This window comes from Jaculus jaculus, chromosome 18 (genome assembly GCF_020740685.1).
Source record: "Jaculus jaculus isolate mJacJac1 chromosome 18, mJacJac1.mat.Y.cur, whole genome shotgun sequence".
Classification (NCBI taxonomy): Eukaryota; Metazoa; Chordata; class Mammalia; order Rodentia; family Dipodidae; genus Jaculus; species Jaculus jaculus.
The window spans coordinates 29,724,708-29,744,490 of record NC_059119.1 but is presented as its reverse complement, the minus strand read 5'-3'; the positions used below and the strand labels follow the sequence as shown (position 1 = coordinate 29,744,490).

Below are 19,783 nucleotides of genomic sequence, written 5' to 3'. Positions count from 1 at the left end.
CACCCATTCTTTCTCTCTCTCTCTCTCTCTCTCTCCCCATCTGCTCTTTCTCTCTCTGTCATTCTCAAATAAATAAATAAAAATGAATAAAAAATAAAAATAAAAAAAACAAAAAAGAATAATGCCTTGAAGAATCAAAGACCTAATTGCAGAAAGGGAACTTAACTAATACCAGAACCTATAAAAACACTAACCAACTTGAAGAATGCTACTATCAAATTGTTTATGAATATGATTGCTATAAATTGCTTTAAGCATGCATACCTTTTCTAGTATTTATAGGTCCACCACGCATAGCCAATACCAGCTTCAAGGTACAACCTTCTGAGATGCTGTGAATAGACAACACAAAAATAAACCATAATCATCCAAAAAAATCAATGTTGTGCTGGTTTATTATGTGCTCCCTGAAAGATAAAAACTTATGGCAACATGAATAAATACAGGATGGTGAGGTATTTACCTGTACAAATAATGAATAGTTTACAAATTCTCATAAGCCTTAAGTATTATGCAAAATCCCAGAACACAAGTACTGGGAAGGATCTCTATGATCCCAGGACTAGTCTCTTCATTCCATCCTTAAGGAAAAGGAGGCCCCAGGAAGAGAAGAAGCTTGTCCAAGATCCCAAGTGTTAGAAAGCAGCAGACCTACCAAGTCTCCTAACTCCTGGCATTCTGCCGGCTATTCCACATCAACTTTAAGCCCTATGATTTTGTCTAAGAGTAAAGTATTATGTGACAGGAAGGATAAAGAAAGTATGTTTATAATCACTGATATACAGTGCTACTTAGAAGGTCTAATGACTCAAGTGTTAGTGGAAAGCAATTCTCTCCTATGGCAAAAACTCTTGTGAAAACAGTAAAGAAACACAGCGAGGTGGAAATGGATCATTATTACCAGAAAAGATGCAAAGAAGGAAAGAAGTTAATGGGATCATGTAAAATGACAAGGAACAAACAGTTTGGTATGAAAAATAGGAAGGTAAAACTCAAGTGTGGAGAACAAAGATCAAGGACAGAGTCACCACTGAGGCAACACATGTATAGGTCAGAATTCACAATGAAAGCTAGGTGCTTAGGAGAGACATGATCTCAGGGTTCAAAAGAAAACACTGCTAAGTGAAGTCATAATATCAAACACCTCTAAAGCAGGTAAGATGTAACTGTACTCACTTGTAGTCTTTCAAACAGTAATCATCTTCAAGTTCCACGTTATTCCAAATTAGGTGCTGCTGACAGATGGGAATGCCTGAGGGGAAAGTGAGAATAAACAGATTAAAACTTCAACAGCATCTCCAAAAGAGTATCATGCAAAGCTTTTCCTTAATGAATCCAGAATACTTACGCATTGCTTGTATTCTGTTATATTCGGTGCTTAAAAATATATTATGGACATTTCCAGTATAGGAAATGATGGTCTACACGACAGTCTTTTTAAAGTTTTATTATTCTTTTATTTTTTTCCATGTGTGTGTGATATGGGTGTGTGTGGGGGGGCACATGGGGAGGCTAGAGTTCAACATCAGGTGTCTTCCTCAACCACTCTCTACCGACTTTACTGAGATAGGGTCTCTCACTGAAGCCAGCTTGCTTCAGGGGTTCAACTGTCTCTGCTTTCTGAAGCTGTTGCCGGGAACTCTGAACCCAGATTCTCATGCTTGTGCAGAAAGTGTTTTACCACGGAGTCATCTCCCTGCTTCCATTATTATTATTATTTTTACATTTTTGTGTTTAAGAAAAGGGCTGATTTTTACATAATTCTACATGATTTTACATAAATCTTTTTTTTTCTCGATTTTTTGAGGTAGGGTTTTACTCTAGGCCAAGCTGACCTGGAACTCACTAAGTAGTCTCAGGGTGGCCTTGAACTCATGGCGATCCTCCAGCCTCTCTGCCTCCTGAGTGCTGGAATTAAGGGTGTGTGCAACCACACCCAGCTACATAAATCTTTTTCTTTTTCAAACTGCACATATGAATATCTTCCCATATTTGGATTAGTTAGGGAGTGAACATTATCTGCTCAATAGAAAACCTAGTGGGTACTGATGGTAATGAAAGTCTCATATCCTACTTAAACTGCTTTTGCTTAAGATGCCACCTAAGAAACAGACCAAACAACACAGAACTATATGTATCAGCTGTTATGAATACAGCCACACGCTAACATGCACTTGATGTGTAAACTCAGGACAATAACCTTGTAAAGCGAACATTAACAGACTCCCCATTTCACAGGTGGTAACAGACAATAATAATATGATTAAGTGAAACACTGAGAGGATGAGTTGATCAGAAAGCCACTCAATATTTAACAAGTTGATCTACCTTTAGAAGATCAGCCTCCACGGAGCAAAAGTAACTGTCTAAGGAACGTACTTCAATGGGGCTGTCTGCTAGTAGACCTAAAAATCTTCTAAATAAATCAATAAGCATTCCACAAGTTCATCATGGACACAGTTTAAGGGGACACACACACACAGACACACACACTGCTACCTCCCAAATTGAACACTTCACTTCTTTTCCTCCTAGCTAAAAGAGAATGGTAATAAATAAAGGGAATGCAAGGCTGGAGAGATGGCTTAGAGGTTAAGGTGCATGCCTGTGCAGCTAAGGACCCAGGTTTGATTCTCCAGGTCTCACATAAGCCAGATGTACATGGTGGCGCATGCATCTAAAGCTCATTTGCAGTGGCTAAAGGCCTTGCCATGCCCATTCTCACCCTCTCTTTCTCTGTCTCTCCCCCATCTCTAATAAATAAATAAAAATAAATCTTTATAAAAATAAATAAAGGGAATAAAAATAGAAAAGGAAGAAGTGAACATATCCATATTTGTACACAATATGATCCTGTACTTAAAAGACCCTCATCAAAGCAGCAGGATACAAAATCTACACAAAGCCTTTCTACACATGAACTTGCTGAGAAAGAAATTTTTTTTTATTTTCACACTTTTTATTAACATTTCCATAATTACAAAAAATATCCCATGGTAATACCTCCCCCCACCGCACTTTCCCCTTTGAAATTCCATTCTTCATCATATTACCTCCCCATTTCAATCACTGTACTTACATATATATACAATACCAACCTATTAAGTACCCTCCTCCCTTCCTTTCTCTTCCCTTTATATTTCCTTTTTAACTTACTGGCCTCTGCTACTAAGTATTTTTCTTCTCACGCAGAAGCCTAATCATCTGTAGCTAGGATCCACATATGAGGGAGAACATGTGGCGCTTGGCTTTCTGGACCTGGGTTATCTCACTTAGTATAATCCAGAAAGAAATTTTTTAAAAATTACATTCACAGCCTCAAGAAAAGAAAGAAGGGCTAGAGAGACGGCTTAGCAGTTAAGGCACTTGCCTGCAAAGCCTAAGGACCCAGGTTCAATTCTCCAGAATCCACATAAGCAAGACGTACAAGGTGGCAAATGTGCCTGGAGTTCGTTTGCACAGGCTGGAGACCCTGACACACCCATTCTCTCTCTCTCTCTCTCTCTCTTTCTTTCTAATAAATAAAAAATATATATTTTAAAAAAAGAAAAGGAAGGATATTAATATGTATATACATAGTAAATGCATAGTAATAAATCTAACAAAGGAGGTAAAAAAATCTCTCCAAAATTAAAAGTTAAGACACTGAAGACAACATTGGAGGATGAAAGATCTCCATGCTCATGGGTTGGCAGAATCAGTATTGTAAAAGTAGCTGAATTAGGGCTGGGGAGATGGCTTGGTGGTTAAGGCGCTGGCCTGCGAAACCTAAGGAACTATGTTCAACCCCCTGGTTCCACATAAGCGGATGCACAAAGTGACACAAGTGTGCAAGTTGTACAAGCACACAAGGTGGCACATGCATCTGGAGTTTGATTTAAGTGGCTGGAGGTCCAGGCACTCCAATTCCATCTCTCTGTCTCACATAAAAAAAATAAAAGGCCAGTCTCTTGGGCTTGCCTCAAAAAAAAAAAGGAAAAAGCAGGATCCTTCTATTTGTTGCCTCTAAGAAAGCCACCTTTACATAAAAGATGGACACTATCTTACAATGAAAGGATGGAGAATAGTGCTTCCAGCAAGTGGGCCTAGAAAACAAGCAGGTGGCACTATCCTAATATCTGACAGAGTACACTTCAAACCAACATTAGTTAGGAAAGATAAAGAAGGTTAATTTATATTGATTAAAGGAACACTCCAACAGGAGAACATTATAATCCATATAGGCATCGAACATGGAGGCTCCCAATCTCATCAAACTCTATTAGAATTAGGGTCACAGATAATGCCAAATACAGCTGTAGAGTGTGACTTCAACAACCCACTCTCATCAATTGACAGGCCATCCTGGAAAAAAGTAGAGATGCATCTGGATTACATGAGGTCATAGAACAAATGGACCTAACAGATATATATGAAACAGTTAACCCAAATGTTGCCACATACATATTCTTTTCAGCAGCACATGGAATATTCTCTAAAATAGACCATGTGTTAGGACACAAAGCAAACCTTAACAAATATAGGAAAATTGAAATAATTCCTTGCACTCTCTCTGATCAAAATGGGATTAAACTACAAATTAATAGCAAGAAAAGCTATAAAGCACACACAAAATCATGGAAACTAAACAATATACTACTAAATGGTGAATGGGTCAATGAAGAAATCAAGAAGGAAATCAAAAAATTCATAGACTCAAATGATAATGAGAACACAACATACCAAAACCTTTGGGAAACAATGAAGGCAGTCCTAAGGTAGAAATTTATAGCTTTAAGTGCCTATATTAAGAAATTAGGAAGGTCTCAAGTAAACAACTTAATGCATCACCTTAAGGCCTACGAATAAGAAGAACAAGGCAAGTGATACCTAATAAAAAGGAAATTAATTAATTAAAAAATGCTAAAAAATAAGTAGATAGGAATAAGTAATAAAGATTAGGGTAGAAATTAATCAAAGAGAAACAAAAAAAAATCAATGAAACAAAGAGATGGTTCTTTGAAAGGATAAACAAGATTGATATACCCTTAGCAAATCTGACCAAAAGAAAGAGAGAAGAGACACAAATTAATAAAATTAGAGATGGAAAAAGGCACTATTACAACAGATATCAAAGAAATTCAGAAAAATCTAAGGACATATATTAAGAATATATAGTCCACTAAGTTTGAAAACCTAAAAGAAATAATTGATTTCCTTGATTTATATGACCTACTAAAATTGAATCAAGATGAGATTAGCCACTTAAATAAACATATAACAAGTATGGAGATCCAAGCAGTTATTTAAAAAAAAAATCTCCCAACTAAAATAAGTCCAGGCCCAGATGGATTCACTAGTGAATTTTACCAGACCTTCATGGAAAAACACCATTGCTTCTCAAACTTTCCCATAAAATAGAAAAGGGAGGAATTCTACCAAACTCCTTCTATTAACCAGCATCACCTTGAAACCAAGACCAGACAAAGACAGAACAAGAAAAGAAAACTACAGATCAATTTCCCTTATGAACATAGATGCAAAATTTCAAAACAACATATTGGCAAACAGAATACAAAAATATATCAAAAAGATCATTCACCCAAGTAGGCTTTATCCCAGAGATGCAGGGACGGTTCAAGGTTCAACATACACAAATCAATAAATGAAGGACAAAAATCACATGATTATCTCATTAGATGCAGAAAAGGCACTTGACAAAATCCAACACTCTTTCATGGTAAAAGTCCTCCAGAAACTGGAAGTAGAAAGAACATAACTCAACATAATAAAGGCTATTTATGACAAACCCATGGCCAACATAATACAAAATGGGGGGAAAACCTCAAACTTTTCCACTAAAATCAGGAATAAGACAAAGGTGTCCACTGTCCCCACTTTTATGTAACATAGTACTGGAAGTCTTAACTACAGCAATAAGGCAAGAGACACACATAAAAGGGATGCAAATTGGAAAGGATCAAATTATCATTATTTGAATATGATATGATTCTTAACATCAAAGACTCTAAAGACTCCACTAGCAAACTGTTAGAGCTAATAAACACTTTTAGCAACATAGCAGGATACAAAATAAACACAGAAATTAGTATCTTTCCTGTATGCTAACAACAAACATGTTGAGGATGAAATCAGGGAATCATTCTCATTCACAATTGCCTCACAGCAAAAAAAAATAAAATAAAATAAAATAAAAAAAAAAACCTTGGAATAAATCTAACCAGGGAAGTGAAGAATCTCTACCATGAAAACCTTAAGACACTCAAGACAGAAATTGCAGAAGACATTAGGAAATAAAAAGACATCTCATGTCCTTAGAATGAAAAACCAATATTGAGAAAATGTCTATCTTACCAAAAGCAATCTACACATTTAATGCAATTCCCATCAAAATTCCAGTGGCATTCTTCATGGAGACAGAAAAAACAATCCTAAAATTCATTTGGAAGCACAAAAAACCTCGAATATCCAAGACAATTTTGAGCAACAAAACTAAATAAATAAAAACAGTAAAAAATAAAAAAAATAAAATCAGGATACATGACTTTAATCTATATTACAGAGCCACAGTAACAAAAACAGCATGATACTGACACAAAAATAAACACACAGATCAATGGAACAGAATAGAGAACCTAAATATAAGTCTAAGAAGCTACATGATCTTTGGCAAAAATGCCAAAAGTACTTATTGGAGAAAAGAAAGCCTCTTCAACAAATGGTGCTGGGAAAACTGGATATGTATCTATAGAAGGATGAAAATAGATCCTTATTTCCATGCACAAAAATTAAGCCCAAATGGATCAAAGACCTTAATATCAGACCCAAAACTCTGAAACTGCTAGAGGAAAGAGTAGGGGAAACCCTTCAACATACTGGCATAGGCAACAACTTTTTGAATATAACCCCAGTTGCTCAGGAACTAAAACCACTAATCAACCACTGGGACCTCATGAAATTACAAAGCTTTTGTATAGCAAATAACACTGTGAATAGAGCAAAGAGGCAACCTACAGCATGGGAGAAACTCTTTGCCAACTATACATCTGACAGAGGATTAATATCCAGGATATATAAAAAACTCAAAAATCTAAACAATAAGAAATCAAACACCCCAATTTAAAAATGGGCTGTGGAACTAAATAGAGAGTTCTCAAAAAAAAAAAAAAAAATACAGATGCCATACAAACATCTTTTTTTTTAAAAAAAGTTCTACAACCTTAGCCATCAGGGAAATGCAACTTAAAACTACTTTGAGATTCCATCTAACTCCTGACAGAATGGCTATTATCAAGAGATCAAATGACAGTAAATGCTGGTGAAGATTCAGGAAAAAGAGGAACCCTTCTACACTGTTGGTGGGAATGTAATCTTGCACAGCCATTGTGGAAATCAGTGTGGAGGTTCCTGAGACAGCTATACCACTCCTAGGCATATATCCTAAGCATTTGTCAGTTACAGTTACCTGCACCTCCATGCTTACTGCCTCTTTATTCATAACACTTAGGAAATGGAACTAGCCTAGATGTCCCTCAGTTGATAAGTGGATAATGAAGATGTGGTATATTTATACAGTGGAGTTCTATTAATACAGTAGTAAAGAAAAATGAAATTATGGCATTTGCAGGGAAGTGGATGGACCTGGACAGAATTATACTTAGTAAGGTAACCCAGGCCCAGAAAGCCAAGTGCCACATGTTCTCTCTCATAGGTAGATCCTAGTTACAAATGTTTAGACTTGCATATGAGTTGAAATAAAACTCAGTAGCAGTGGTAAGTTAGAAAGGGCCTGTAAGGAAGGCAGAAGAGGAGAGGACTTAAAGGAATGGTACTATATATATGTAAGTAGAAAACAGATTACTGGAGATAGAAAGGTCTAAGTGGGGTCAGGGGAAGAGAGAAGGATCGGGGGAGGGTTAATCAAAATCTAAGAGGGTATGAATGTCATATGGAAACCTACTTTTTTGGACAATGGCACATCCAGAAGCCATAGATTGTTACTAGAAAATTTTCATTAATAGGGATGGGATACCTTCCAATGTGTTATTGGACAGGAAGGTCCCTGATGGCCCCAAAACATTACAGGTCATTGCCAAGGCTCTTGGTTGTCCACTAGGATGGTAAGATCCTATTGCTGAAGACTCCACATACTTAGGCTACAAGGTCACTGAGAAATCTGGCCTGGAGCTCAGCTGAAAATCTCCTCCATGTAGACCAGCTGGCAGAAAGCTGAAAAAAGCTACACTTCATGCAGCTCCATGGGAGAGGGAAGTCACCAATGGAGATAAACAACAGTGCACACTGTAAGCCTTAGGTTTGTCCAGCCAGGCCAAATAAGCCAATGGGTACAACAGTGGCATGTCTGTTATGGGGGAAAGTAACTGCTCTCCAACTGGACAGAGGCCCACTCCATGGGAAGGAATATATGCCTATTACTGAAAACCTATAAAAGGGAAATCATGAGCCCTAGGGGTATAATGTCTGCTGGTGTCTGGATAAATGCATACATTATGCTCACCAAACTGCCCAGGGCAAGCACTTTTCTTAATGTCCATATGCATATATTTATGTTACTCTCATTTTTGGTTAGAGAAGTTTCTCTTTTCAGATGGAGGTGATCTTGGGATGACTCAGAAGGCACCATAGTGCTGAGAAGTGACAAAGTAGTGCTCAGCACTGAAACATCTCTATCACATCTTCCAAGCCTCAGGTTCCATTGAGGAAGAGATAGCAGGAAGAATGTTAAGAGCAGAAGGAAGGATAGGACTCCTTACAATGTACTCTTCCAGATACAAAATGGCCTGGATATCTATGACCTCACAGTGTCTGGCAAGACCATCACAATAGAAGGAGAAGATGATGACATTAAATTAAGAGAATGATTTAGAAGGGGAAGGGATATGATGGAGAGTGGAGTTGTGAAGGGGAAAGTGAGGGGAGGAGAGAATTATCATGGTTTATTGTCTATAATTATGGAAGCTGTCAACAACAAAAAATGCAAAAATAGTTGTATTAGTGAAAGCAAACTACAGACTCAATGCATTGCCCATTAAAACCCTAGTTATATTTATTCTTCAAAGAACTAGAAAAAAAAATCCTAAAATCCCTGTAAAACATAGAAGAACCCAAATAACCAAAACATTCCTATGCAGGAGGAGCAATTGCTATCCACAATTCCTCATCTCAAACTATGCTACAGAGACACACAATAAAGAACCCAGAAAGAAACCCACACAGTGACAGCCACCTAATTTTAGACAGATATAAAAAGCATACATTTTTTTTTTTAAGTCTCTTCATAAATGGTACTGGGAAAACTGGTTACCCACCTGTAGAAGAATGAAACTGGGGCTAGAGAGATGGCTTAGCAGTTAAGGCATTTACCTGCGAAGCCAAAGGACCTAAGTTCAATTCCCCAGGACCCATGTAAGCCAGATGCACATGCATCTGGAGTTCATTTGCAGTGGCTGGAGATCCTGGTGTGCCCATTCTGTTTGTCTGTCTCCTCTCTCTCTCTCCTTGCAAATAAATATTTTTTTTTAAAAATTAAACTGGATGCATTTATATCCATCCCCACACAACTCAAAATCAATTCAGAGTGGATGGAACACCTGAAGATAAAATATGAAACTTCAAAGCACAGGAAGAGCTTCAAGATGTAGACAAAGATTTTGTGAAAAAGACTCAGCACAGGAAATAATCACAAGAATTGACAAATGGGATTGCATATTAAAAAAAAATTCTGCTCTACAAAGATATCATGAGACTTAGCAGCTTACAGAATGAGAAAATAAGTCTTTGCCAACTATGTATCAGAGAGGGAATTAATATCTAGCATACATAACGAACTTCCAAAATTAAACAAACAAAAAAATCATCCAATCAATAAGTTCTCAAAGGAAGAAATGTAGGGCTAGGAAGATGGCTCAGTAAATAAAAAATAAATAAGTAAAAAGAAAAACTACTTAAAGATCCCATCTCAGCCCAAGTCAGAATGGCTATCATCAAGAAAACAAATGACAATAAATGCTGGAGAAGAATCCTTATACAGTGCTAGTAGGAATGTAAATCTGTAGCCACTATAGATATCAGTGTGGGAACTTCTCAAAACTGTAAAAACAGAACTACTCATGAAGTCATCTATGCCACTTCTGGGGGTATATCAAAAGGGCTCCTGGGCTGAAAGATGGCTTAGCAGTTAAGTCACTTGTCTATGAAGCCTAAGAAGCCAGGTTCAATACCCCAGAACCCATACAAACCAGATAAATACACATGGAGGCACATGCATCTGGAGTTCGTTTGCAGTGACTAGAGACCCTGGTATATCCATTCTCTTTCTCTATCTGCTTCCTTTTCTTTCTTTCTTTCTTTCTTTTTTTTCCCTCTCTCTCTCTCGTAAATAAAAATAAAAAAATATTTTTTAAAAGATCCCAAGTCAACATACCACAGAAATACTTGTGTACATGTTTATTACTGCATTATTCACAACAGTTAGAAACTGGAGGGCTGGAGAGATGGCTTAGTGGTTAAGGTATTTGTCTGCAAAGCCAAAGGACCTAGGTTCAATTCCCCAGGACCTACATACATTAGCCCAATGCACAAGGGGACACACACGTCTGGAGTTCGTTTGCAGTGGCTGGAGACCCTGGCGCACCCATTCTCTCTCTCTCTCTCTCTCACTCTCTCTCCCTCTCCCTATTTCTCTGTCAAATAAATACATAGTTTTGTTTTTTTTTTAAAAAAAGGAGAAACTGGAATCAGCCAAAAAAATTACCAACAGATAACAGATTAAAAAAAATATGGAACATAAACACAATGAGATTTTATGCCACAAAAAAAAATAAAACCATGGCTTTTAGAGGAAAATAGATGCAACTAAAGATCATAGTAAGCAAAATAAGCCAAACTGAGGAGAAACAAATACTGCATGTTTTTTCTCATATGTGGACTCTAGATCTGTGTGTGCGTGCATGTGCACACAAACACACATATACGTAGGAAAGAAGGAAGAGGACCGTGAGAAGGGAGAAAGTGAACCTGATGGAAGAGGGAATTACAAAGATAATAAAGGAATATGAAAGCAGAAGGGGGGGGGGCAGAGAGGCACAGATCCAACAAGAGACAGACAGATGGAATGGGGAGGGCAATGGGAGAGGAAGATGAACAAGAGCAAAGTAAAATGACACACATCTATGAAAATGCCATAGTGAAATCCCTTATTTTGTATGCTAACTATTAAAAAAAATAAAATCACCAAAGAAACCAATTACCATTTTATTGGTATTCAGAATTGTTGCATTGTACTTTAGACATGTTGAAAATAACTACTTAATATTTTTTTTAAAAAGAAAAACCATTAGTGAAGGAAGCTAGTACAGTTCCTAAACTCAATTATAAAATTGCCACCAGGAAGACAAAAGCCATTCTATGTGTGAACATTTTTTTAAATTTTCGTTTATTTTTATTTATTTATTTGAGAGCAACAAAGAGAGAAAGAGGCAGATAGATAGAGATTGGGTGCACCAGGGCCTCCAGCCATTGCAAACAAACTCCAGATGCATGTGCCCCCTTGTGCATCTGGCTTACGTTGGTCCTGGAAAATCAAGCCTTGAACCAGGGTCCTTAGGCTTCATGGGCAAGTGTTTAACCACTAAGCCATTTCTCCAACCCATGAACATTTTTTGAATTAAGAACTTTATTATATGAACATATTGCAGCTTGGTCATATTCTCATTAGGTTATACTCTTATGTTCCCTCATCCTGGGGCCCCATTCCACTAAGGGCTCTCCTCAGTTGGGTTATCAGCAGTCACTGTGAGATCATGAATGCACAAGTCAATTTCTGTGAGGGAGGGACCAGGCCTCTGAGTATGCCTTCCCACCCTCTGACCCTTACATTCTTCCTGCCCCTCTTCCACAATGCTCCCTGAGCCTTGGAGGACATGTTATAAGTCTCCTTTAGTGCTGAGCTCTCTGCAGCCTCCGATTTTCTGCTCTGATGAGTTCTGAGTCTCCTCGGTGTTTACTGCCATCTCCCTGGAGGGGTTTCTCAGGACAGCACAGATAGCAGCACTCATTTTTAATCCACCACATCCTCTGTAGTGTCTCCTGGGCCCTGACAGATGTGACAGAGATGACTCATCTCATGCTAGGCAGCCAGCTTTCTTCTCTTGTCAAACTGATGGGTCTTGGGTCTTTTCACAGTATTTGCTGTCATCTGTAAAAAGTATATTGTCTACCCAAGTAAGAACAGCATGGGTCAGAGGAGATGACCAGATAAATTTAGAAGACTTTTTGATGGGCATAACCTTTCCTTTCAGTCAAGAAAAAAAGCTTATGACCTCTAAGGTATTTTGGTGAAGTCTTTTGAATCACTTAAGTACAGAATCATACCATCCAAAAATAAGGCTAGTTAGCTTTTTCCTTTCCAAGTTGTATCCCTTTTCCTTTTTTCTTTCTTTGTCTTATTGCTCAAGCTAAGACTTTAAGCACTGTGTTGAACAGCCATGAGGAGAGGGGACACCCTTCTCTAGTTCTAAACCTTCCTGAGAATGCTTAAAGCTTTTCTATTGGCTTAGGTCTACAGTAAAAAGCCCTCTGTGAGTTAAGAGTCCCTCCGTCCCTAGTTTCTCCAGTGTTTTAATCATGAAGGCATGCTGTATTTTGCTGAAGGCCTTTTCTGAATCTATTGAAATGACTGTGATTTTTTGTGATGTTTATTGAAATGACTGTGTGTGTCCTTAAGCTTATTTATGTGACATATTACATTTACTGACTTCCGTATGTTGATACATCCTTGTATACCTGAGGTAAAATCTACTTGATCAAAGTGGGTGATACTTTTGACATGTTAGATTTGGTTTGCAAGAAATTTATTGAGAATTTTTGCATCTAAGCTCATCAAAGATATCAGTCTAAAATTTTCTTCTTGTATCTCTGTTTTGGTATAACGCTGGCTCCATAGGAGGAGTCAGGGGATCTACCCTCCTTTTCAATTGTGTGAATTGGACAAGCAGTGATTTTCATTCTTCTAGAAAGGTTTGGTACAATCTGGCAGTGTCCATCTGGGACTGGACTATTTTTAGTTGGAAGACTTTTAATTACTACCTTATTTTTTAAAATATATTTTTATGTATTTGAGAAAGAGAGAGAGAGAGACAGAGAGAGAATGGGTGTGCCAGGGCCTCCAGCCACTACAAATGAACTCCAGACGCATGTGCCACCTTGTGCATCTGGCTTACGTGGGTCCTGGAGAATCGAACCAGGATCCTCTGGCTTTGCAGGCAAAAGCCTTAACTGCTAAGCCATCTCTCTAGCCCTTAATTACTACTTTAATCTCATTAGATGTTATTCATCCATTTCTTCCAGATTTTCCAATTTTGTAAGATGCATATTTTTGAATTATGTCCTAATGATTCTCTCATGTCACTGGTATCTGTTGTAGCATTTTTTTCCGTCTCTAATCTTGATTACAGTCTTCTTTCTTTTTCTATTGTTCACTGAGTTTGAGGCCAACTTGAAACTACAGTTATATAGTGAATTCCAGGCCAACATGGGCTAGAGTGAAACCCTAACTCATAAAAACAAAACAAAACAAAAGTACATTAAACACATGTACTAAGGTGTCAAAATCAACCCTATTTATTTATTTGTAAGCAGAGAGATAGAAGAGAAATAGAGAGAATGGGTGCATGAAGGCCCCCAGCCACTGCAAATGAACTCCAGATGCATGCCTCACTTTGTGCATCTGGCTTTATGTGGGTACTGGGGAAATGGAACCTTGGTTGTTAGGCTGTGCAGGCAACCGCCTTAACCACTAAGCAATCTCTCCAGCCCCTGTAGTTTCTTGGCAAAGTAATCCTCATTATACAATTATGAGGAAGCTATTTAAGGGCAGAAAAACAGCAGCTCAGACAGATCATTGAACAGCACTTGCATAAGACCAGGAAGATGGAAACCAAGAGCCAGATGGAGAGTAGGGAGATCATGCCATAGAGAATTACTAGACTTGACACAGCCTTGTTCTAGCCACACTCCCAAAACAGAAACTATAAATTAAGAGAAAGGATCAAACAATGTCAAAGTAACTTTAATTAACCACAAAATGAAGTTCAAAAAGGCTTACAGAAATATAAACATGTCTTTGTACCTCAAAATATACAATTTATATCTGTTCAGTAATACCCAGACATGTAAAGAAAGATAATATGCCGGGCGTGGTGGGGCACGCCTTTAATCCCAGCACTTGGGAGGCAGAGGTAGGAGGACTGCCGTGAGTTCGAGGCCCCCTGAGACTACATAGTGAATTCCAGGTCAGCCTGGGCTAGAGTGAGACTCTACCTCAAAAAAAAAAAAAAAAAAAAAAGATAATATGGGCTGGATAGATGGCTTAACAGTTAAGGTGCTTGCCTGCAAAGCCAAAGGATTCAGGTTCGATTCCCCAGAACCCACATAACCAGATGCACAAGGTAGCATATGCGTCTAGAGTTTGTTTGCAGAAGCTAGAGGCCCTGACATACCCATACTCTTTCCCAACCCCTCTTCCTCCCATCCTCTCTCCCTCAAAAAGAAAAATAAATTTTAAGATAATATAATATACAATAGGGAGAATAATAAGCCAAATAAAGACATAAAACTGACAAAAAGAATTCAAATTATTAGAAAACATTGTTGCTCCATCTGCATTGTACATGTTCACAAAATTAAGCACAAGTTACGAGGAGGCAGTGTTTCTAAAACTCAACTGAGTTATGTGGAAGATGGTAGAAAGCACCCGTGTGCGAGAATGGTTGCAATCTCTGGGGGAAAACCAACAGGGACAGTTGTAAAGCAGCCATCCCATGAGAGAGGTGACAATAGGTCAACATTAGTTTCAGTAGGAAAGAAAGAAAATCTTGGAAAAACAGAACAGTGTTTGGGGGGTGTGTTCTGGAAGGCCCAGCCTGGATTGAAGAGTTCCTTGCTCCTAGAGGGGCAGAGTTGAAACCTCATCTTAAGAGGAAGAGATAGCTGGGCATGGTGGCACACACCTTTAATCCCAGCACTCGGGAGGCAGAGGTAGGAGGATTGCCATGAGTTCAAGGCCACCCTGAGATGACAGAGTTAATTCCAGGTCAGCCTGGACCAGAGTGAGACCCTACCTCGAAAAACCAAAAAAAAGGAAGAGAAAGAACCTCAGAAACTCTGCATTATACTTTCAGCTATAAACAAAGAGGAGTGAGGGAGGGAAGGCAGGAGGGTTGGGTATGGAAGACAAAGGACAGCAGTGGCAGAAGCCCCTGTAGAAAGACCCAGGCTGAAACCAGCTGCTGGAAGCCCCTGTAAAAAGACCCCTGGATAGAAATGCAGATTAAAACTACATTGAGATTCCATCTCACACTTGTCAAATTGGCTAGCATCATGAAAACAAATGATCATAAATGTTGGCGGGGATGTGGAAAAAGAGGAACCCTTCTACAATGTTGGTGGGAATGCAATCTGGTACAGCCATTGTGGAAATCATTGTGGAGGTTCCTAAAACAGCTAAAGATTGATCTACCATATGACCCAGCTATAGCACTCCTAGGCATATATCCTAAGGACTCATCTCATTTCCTTAGAAGTATGTGCTCAACCATGTTTATTGCTGCTCAATTTATAATAGCTGGGAAATGGAACCAGCCTAGATGTCCCTCAACTGATGAGTGGATAATGAAGATGTGGCACATTTATACAATGGAGTTCTACTCAGCAGTAAAGAAAAATGAAGTTATGAAATTTGCAGAAAAATGGATGGACCTGGAAAGGATTATACTAAGTCAGGTAACCCAGGCCCAGAAAGCCAAGCGCCACATGTTCTACCTCATACGTGGATCCTAGCTACAGATGAGTGGGCTTCAGTGTAAGAAGGAAAATACTTAGTAGCAGGGGCCAGTAAGTTAAAAAGGAGATATAAAGGGAAGAGAAAGGAAGGGAGGAGGGTACTTAATAGGTTGGTATTGTATATATGTAAGTAGAATGATTGAGATGGGGAGGTAATATGATGGAGAATGGAATTTCAAAGAAGAAAATGGGGGGGGGAAGGGTATTACCATGGGATATTTTTTATAGTCATGGAAAATGTTAATAAAAATTGAGAAAAAAATAAACAAAAAATAAAATTTTAACATTGAAAAAAAGGCCCCTGGATAGAATCACCCAATGAGGGGATGGAGGAGTTCAGCTGTAGAACATTTGCCTAGCGTGTCTGAGGCCATAGGTTCAATGGGAAGCTTAGCCACTCCAAAATCATGCTGGGGTCTCAAGGTCATCCTATTGGGTCCTTTTTTGATTCTAGAAGACTCTGGATTCCAATGAAGGCACCTGGAGCTTGGACAGCTGCCTAGGGGTCACAGCAGCCCTGCTCATTGGGGTTCCCCTGAGTCAGGGCTTTTTGACCCCGGCACCCTTTAGAGCCACATGACCTTGTGCATGCCTTATGGGCCACCTTTCTCCCAAGACATGATGACTTCTCTCCACAAAAAGCATAAAAGAGAAGCTCATGACCCGGGATGACTGGCTTAGGAAGAAGGAGGTACGTGTGGGTTTTGAGAGGAGGGTCTGATGGATCACCTGCTCTGAACTGTTAAACCACCACCAACCTTGCTCCAGCCTGTCTATCTGTCCCTGCCAAAAGCCAAGCAAATGTTTCATCTAATGTCTACAGCAACAAGGACTGTAGGTACCTGTGCTATGTCATTATACATGGCATGGAGAAAGACTAAGTGATACAGTTTTCCCAACATTCAGAGTCAGTGAAGACTAGCTGGGGTAGGATACACCTGTGGCTGTAATACACAAGGGAAACAGCCTTCACTGCCCTATGAGTTCAGGTGCTGAAGCAAAAATAAAAAACACAAAGATTTGAGTTTTATGAAAAGAAAATGAAAATAAGTAACTGGAAAGAAATAATAATCATGGCAGAAATTAATAAACTAGAAATAAAAAGACTAATAAAAGAGTCAATAAAACACAGGCAGCTACAGCCATCTGAGTTTTGACAAAAATGTTAAAAACATTAATTGGAGAAAAGACAGCTTCTTTAACAAATGGTGCTGAGAAAACTGGAGATATCTGTATAAGTATGAAAATTGATACTTATCCCTCTAATTACACAGCAGTCAAGTTCAAATGAATCAAAGACCTAAATATCAAACCTGAAACTCTGAAACTGCTAGAGGAAAAGGGTAAGGAAAATGCTTCAACACACACACACACACACACACACACACACACACAGGCAATAACTTTCTAAGATTTATTTATTTGAGAGAGTGAGAATGGGCATGCCAGGGCCTCTAGCTACTGCAAACGAACTCCAGACACAAGCACTACCATGTGTATGTGGCTTACGTGGGGCCTGGAGAATCAAAACCTGGGTCCTTTTGCTTTGCAGGCAAGCATTTTAACTGCTAAGCCATCTCTCTAGCCCGGCAATGACTTTCTAAATAGACCTCTAGTTGTTCAGGAAGTAAGATCACTAATCAAGTCTTGGGAACTCGTGAAATTAAGAAGCTTTTATACAGCAAAGGACACTGAAAACAGTAAAGCAGTAGCCTACAGAATGGGGGAAAATCTTTGCCAGCTCTAAACCTGACAGAGGGTTAATATCTAGGATATAAGCAGAACTAAAAAAATAAATTAAAAACCTAAATAATAAGAAATTAAATGACCCAATCAAAAAAACAAGCTATAGAACGTAATAGAGAATTCTCAAAAGAAGAAAGATGCCAATAAGCATCCTAAAATATGTTCTATATCGTTAACCACCAGAGAAATGCAAATTAAAACTGCTCTGAGATTCAATTTCACTTCTGTCAGAATGGCTATCATCAAGAAATCAAACAACAAATGCTGGTGAGAGTGTTGGGTAAGATGAGCTCTTCTCCATTGTTGGTGGAAATGTAAACTGGTGCAGCCACTGTGGAAATCAGCACTCAGGTTCCTGAGACAGCTAAAAATAGATCTGCCATATGACCTATATTTACCACTCTTTGGCATATACCCTAAGGACTCTAGTCATTCCTGTAGAGATACCTGCTCATCCATGTTTATTGCCACTCTATTCACAATAGCTAGGAAATGGAATCAGCCTAGATGCCCTTCAACTGATGAATGGATAATAAGATGTGGTATATTTACACAATGGGGTTTTATTCCAGTTGTAAAGAAAATTAAAATTATAAATTTTGCAGGGAACCGGGTGATCTGAAAAAGATTATATTAGGTGAGGTAACCCAGGCTCAGAAAGCCAAATTCCACATGTCCTTTCTCATATGTGGATCCTAGAGCTTCAATGTTTAGATCTGTATGTGAGTTGCAATAAGTCAGTTGTAATGATTAGGAAGCTAAAAAGGGGTCATGAGGGAGGGAAGAGAAGGAAGAGATTAAGGAGAGGGTAGACAGGTAAGAAAGAATACTGGGAGAAAATGGTCTACAGGGAAAAAGGGATAGAGAAAGGGGTGGGAGGAGGGTTAATTAAAACTTAAGAATTATGAATAAGCCATACGGAAACCTACTTCCTTCACTCTGTGTGTGTGTGGGGGGGGGGTTGGGCAGAAGTATCTTGTGGAGGTGGGTAATGCTGTGCCCAAAAGCCACAGATTGTTATTAGAAAAATTTCAATGCTGGGGTGAGATACCCTCCAGTGAGCTGTTGGCCAGACAGGTTACTGCCATAATAGTCATGCGTCAGCAGGGACACCTTGCCTAGCTGGTCATTTGTGTAGCTCAGAGTCCACTTTTTGGGTAAGACTGTTGATCAGTTTTCTCCCCCAGCAGCCTAACAGTACTTTCCAGCAGTATACTAGCTAGCTAGTAGGAAGGAGGCTTTGAGTTCAGTTCCATCTTGATTTCTCAGTGGTCCAAAAGTGAATTTCCCTTGCTTTTCATTATTCACTTTGCTTCCATATGTGGTTTTATTATTTTAATCCTTATTGATCTTTAAATAAACAGTATTCCACATCTTCTCAGATTTTATTTGTAACTGACCCCCCCCCCCCAATGCTTCCCATACTCCTGGATCCCACTATGGATCAGGCTGGCCTGTAACTCAAAGAACACTTTGAGATGGGGGACGGTTAGACAAAACTAAAGATGTTTGAAAAAGCAAATAGAAACCTACGTCTTTGTTAGCTATTTTTTTAAAAAAATTTGAGCAGAGGTGCCTTACATGGATAGATAATGCTCCTCCCAGAAAACATAGGTTGTTAGAAAAATTACCCAGTGCCAGGGAAAGGATGTCTCCCAGTGGTTTGTTAGTCAGGTACCCACTGCCAAGGATTTGAAGGCAATAAAGGTCACTGACAATGCTCTTGGTTGCACAGCAGAACCAAATGGTAAGACCCTACTGCTGTCAAGACACCTTCTGGTATTTCAATCAGATGTCCTCCATAAACTCCTACATTCTAAATGCTTAGTCCCCAGCTGTTGACAATTTCAAAGGTGGAGCCTTGCTGGAGGAGGTGTGTTGGTGTTGTTGTGGGCAGGCTCAGGGGTGTTATAGTCAGCTCCCCCCTCCCTTTGCCAGAGCTGTGTTCTCTCTCTTGCCAGTTGCTGTTTCCACCTGCTGTAGCAGAGGTGATGTCCAGCCTCTGCTCATACCACCTTTTCCCTGCCATCATGGAGCTTCCCGTTGAGAATGTATGCCAAAATAAGACGTTTTTGGATAGGTGTTTTATCCCAGCAATGAGAAGGTAACTGAAACACCTGTTTCAGTTGTAGAACACTGGGAAATCAAGCTGGAATTGAGCTAGAAGCCTCTTCCC

The 19,783-nt window shown here is 39.0% G+C and overlaps 1 protein-coding gene across 1 annotated transcript in view; it reads right to left on the bottom strand.

Annotated features, from left to right (window-relative positions):
- Zfand4 (zinc finger AN1-type containing 4) overlaps window positions 1-19,783 on the bottom strand; it is a 68,386-nt gene that overhangs the window by 35,208 nt on the left and 13,395 nt on the right. The window contains exons 3-4 of the mRNA XM_045137179.1: window positions 1,177-1,252; window positions 265-332 (exon numbers count right to left, since the gene is read on the bottom strand). Of these exons, the coding sequence (XP_044993114.1) occupies window positions 265-332; window positions 1,177-1,252 (144 nt within the window). The remainder of the gene's footprint in view (window positions 1-264; window positions 333-1,176; window positions 1,253-19,783) is intronic.